The following is a 3,312-nucleotide window of genomic DNA, read 5'->3' as shown; positions in this document are numbered from 1 at the left end:
GCGGGGTGCCACCTCCGGGCCCTCACCTAGCGCTGCGCAGTGCAGCTGCCGTGGACAGTCACTGAGCACAGCCACACAGGTGCTGTGCTGACACCTCCCAGGAGGCCTCACTCCATCCTCACAACACCCCAGGGCTTTCCCATCAGCCCTGATGTTCAGATTGCGAAAACTGAGGCTCAGAGACTGAGTCGGGCAGTCTGGCTCCAGACTCTGGGCTTCCACCCGCCACACGCTCCCCCGCGGCCACTTCTCTTCCCCCGCCTCACCTCGACATCCGAGATGGCTGACCTCAAAGCACATGACCAGTTGACAAGCTGCCGGCTGCGGTACAACAACCCTGCCTTGTGGAGTCGCACGAAAGCTTCCGTCACAGCCACTGAGGAGCCCTAGGATGACCGAGTGTCCACACCCAACAGCCCCTTCTCAGCCCGCCGCCCCGTTCAGGGCCCCGCACTCCCACCCTGCTACCCCGACACACCGCCACCCGCCACCCTCGCGATCTCTAAACCCCTCCCACCTCACAGGGCCTGAGGGCACACTCACTGCGTCCATAGTGAAGCACTCTCGGTCCCAGTCCAGGGAGGCCCCCAGAGCTCGCAGCTGCCCACAGATGTCTCCCCCTTTCCTGTGCCCAAAGAGGTTTGTCAGCAAACATGTCCCGAGCACCAACGACCAGGCCCAGGGACACCCAGCCACGCTGGGGGCTGGGAGGAGTGCAGCATTGGTCCAGCCTCTGGAAGCTAATGTAGACAGTATGGAGACTTCTAGAACATCAAAAAAGCACAGCCCAGCCAGTGTGGCTCAGTGGTTGAGCATCGACCTATGAACCAGGAGGTCACGGTTCGATCCCCAGTCAGGGCACATGCCCAGGTTGCAGGCTTGATCCCCAGTGTGGGGTGTGCAAGAGGCAGCCGATCAATGGTTCTCTCTCCATTTATGTTTTTACCTCTCTGAAATTAAGAAAAATATACTTTAAAAGCATAAAGCTCTATAAGAGGGCAGCCGACCTGTGGGAAACCCAGAGCAGCTTTGCAGAGGAGACGGCATGTGCTAGCCGACTTGGGGACATGAGGACAGGTCAAGCAGAGGGAAGGTGGCAGTGGGTGAGTGGGTGATGATAAAGCCTAGGCCAGGAAAATGGGACCAGTGGGAGCGTGTGAGTGTATATACATACACATACGTCAATAAGCACATCTTACTGTATCTCTCACACACACACACACACACACACCAGCGGGAGCGTGTGAGTGTATATACATACACATACGTCAATAAGCACATCTTACTGTATCTCTCACACACACACACACACACACACCAGCGGGAGCGTGTGAGTGTATATACATACACATACGTCAATAAGCACATCTTACTGTATCTCTCACACACACACACACACACACACCAGCGGGAGCGTGTGAGTGTATATACATACACATACGTCAATAAGCACATCTTACTGTATCTCTCACACACACACACACACACACACCAGCGGGAGCGTGTGAGTGTATATACATACACATACGTCAATAAGCACATCTTACTGTATCTCTCACACACACACACACACACACACACACACGCACAGACGCAGAGCTTGGAGACCCCACCAAACACTAAGAGGCTCCAGAGCTCAAGTCTCTGGAAGTGAGGGAAGTGAGGGGGATGGGAAGAGCAACCACAAGCCGGAGAGAGGCTGGGAAGCAAGGTCCCAAACCCATGATCTCGACCCCTGCGCCTGGCACTCACTCCTCCTTCCACTTCCACACCTCCCGGAGGAAGTCTTCCCGGCCCAGCTCGTGTCTCCTCAGCCCCCGCTCCTTCCACAGCTGCTTCTCCACCACCGCCTAGGAGATGAGGGGCAGACAGTGAATCGGGTGTCTTGCACCCGAGCAAAGGAAACAGTGGCAAGAGACATACTTGGGTAGCAATCCCTGCATGATCTGAGCCAGGGACCCACAGCACACAATCCCCGCGCATCCGGTGCCTGCAACAGAAACACGCACACGCGAAGCCCTGAGCTTCCACATTTATCCTCCCTCCTCCCCCTCCCGTGCCCCTCCCGAAACTCAAGCAGCCCCCATCCCCTCACCAGCGCACAAGCGCATCCTGGATGGCCACAGTCAGTGCGTGTCCGACGTGCAGGGACCCGGTGACGTTGGGAGGGGGGATGCACATGGAAAAGGTCTCCCCCGTGCTCTGGGGCAGCCTGGTCTAGGAGCCAAGGCAAAGGGCAAGAGAGGGCTGGCCCTTACCCGGGTGAACAGCTCCCTCTGCTGTCCCCAGGGCATAAAGGACTGGAAGTCACGGCCAGGGCAGGGGACCTGCCCAGGGGATGTGTGGGGACACTGGAGCAGGAGACAAGCTCTCCCATGAGTTGGCCTCGGGGACTCCCCGCCAGTACAGACCTGATACTCGGGTTTGAAGAAGCCCTCTCGCACCCACCAAGGGTACCAGGCCGCCTCCACGTAGCGGGGGCTGTAGGCAGCAGGCAGGGGCCGGGAGACATCTGTGGAGGCGGCAGAGCTCCTAAGTCCCCTGCATTTCAGCAGACCGGATGGGCGACGGGAGAGCCAGTTTCTAGCTACCTTTCTTTTCGCCGGGTTCCGTGGGGAGTTCATACAACACTATTTCTTTAGGAGTCCAGGCCTTACTGGATTCTGCAGGTGCCTGGGGGAGGGGGGAGGGGCCGAGGGAGGGGCTGCAGTTCCCGATGCACCCCATGCACCTGGGGTCCAGTCTCCCCCGCAGCCCCGCCCACGTCTCTCGGGGACCCAAGGACAAGCGGGGCGACCCCAACCTTGCTCTTCCCGGCTAGCCCGGCCTCCAGCGCCGCCTGCTTCTCTCGCAGGCGTTTCTGTTTGGCTTCGCGGTTCCTCCGGGAGGTGGGGGACCCGTAGGGCTCGGACTGGGTAGAAAGGGCATGGGACCCGGGGAGGCCCCGTGAGGGCCTCAGCCCCCAGGGCCGGAAAGAGGCCCGAGGCAGGTGCGGCATCAGCAGGGCTTGGGCAGGCACTGAGGACAGGGCGCGCGGCGGGTCACACCCCTGGTCCCGCCTTACTCCTGCCTCCTCCCAGCCTGCGTTACTCCCTCCCACCCCGCACAGCGCCCGCCGGCACCAGGGGGCCCGTCCCGGCAACCGGACCCAGAGCCACGAGGAGCGCTCTCCCGGGGAAGGGTCAGTTTCTAGCCCCGATCTACGCACGTGCGAAGAGGGGGTGACCGCTGACACGCGGGAAGGTGAAGGGCTCGGGGATTCGGGGAGATGGCCGCCCCGGCGCGCCGAGAGCCAGCAGGAGCGGGCGGCCA

General features: G+C 60.5%; 1 protein-coding gene across 1 annotated transcript in view; it reads right to left on the bottom strand.

The window, feature by feature from the left end:
• The window catches only part of VARS2 (valyl-tRNA synthetase 2, mitochondrial), a 17,447-nt gene that overhangs the window by 8,497 nt on the left and 5,638 nt on the right, over positions 1 to 3,312 (bottom strand). The window contains 8 exon segments of the mRNA XM_005863278.2: positions 267 to 386; positions 544 to 625; positions 1,753 to 1,850; positions 1,924 to 1,990; positions 2,096 to 2,217; positions 2,412 to 2,512; positions 2,592 to 2,673; positions 2,804 to 3,066. Of these exon segments, the coding sequence (XP_005863340.2) occupies positions 267 to 386; positions 544 to 625; positions 1,753 to 1,850; positions 1,924 to 1,990; positions 2,096 to 2,217; positions 2,412 to 2,512; positions 2,592 to 2,673; positions 2,804 to 3,066 (935 nt within the window).

The sequence above is a fragment of the Myotis brandtii genome, unplaced genomic scaffold, assembly GCF_000412655.1.
Source record: "Myotis brandtii unplaced genomic scaffold, ASM41265v1 scaffold1750, whole genome shotgun sequence".
NCBI lineage: Eukaryota > Metazoa > Chordata > Mammalia > Chiroptera > Vespertilionidae > Myotis > Myotis brandtii.
This window is presented reverse-complemented; position numbering and strand designations above follow the sequence as displayed.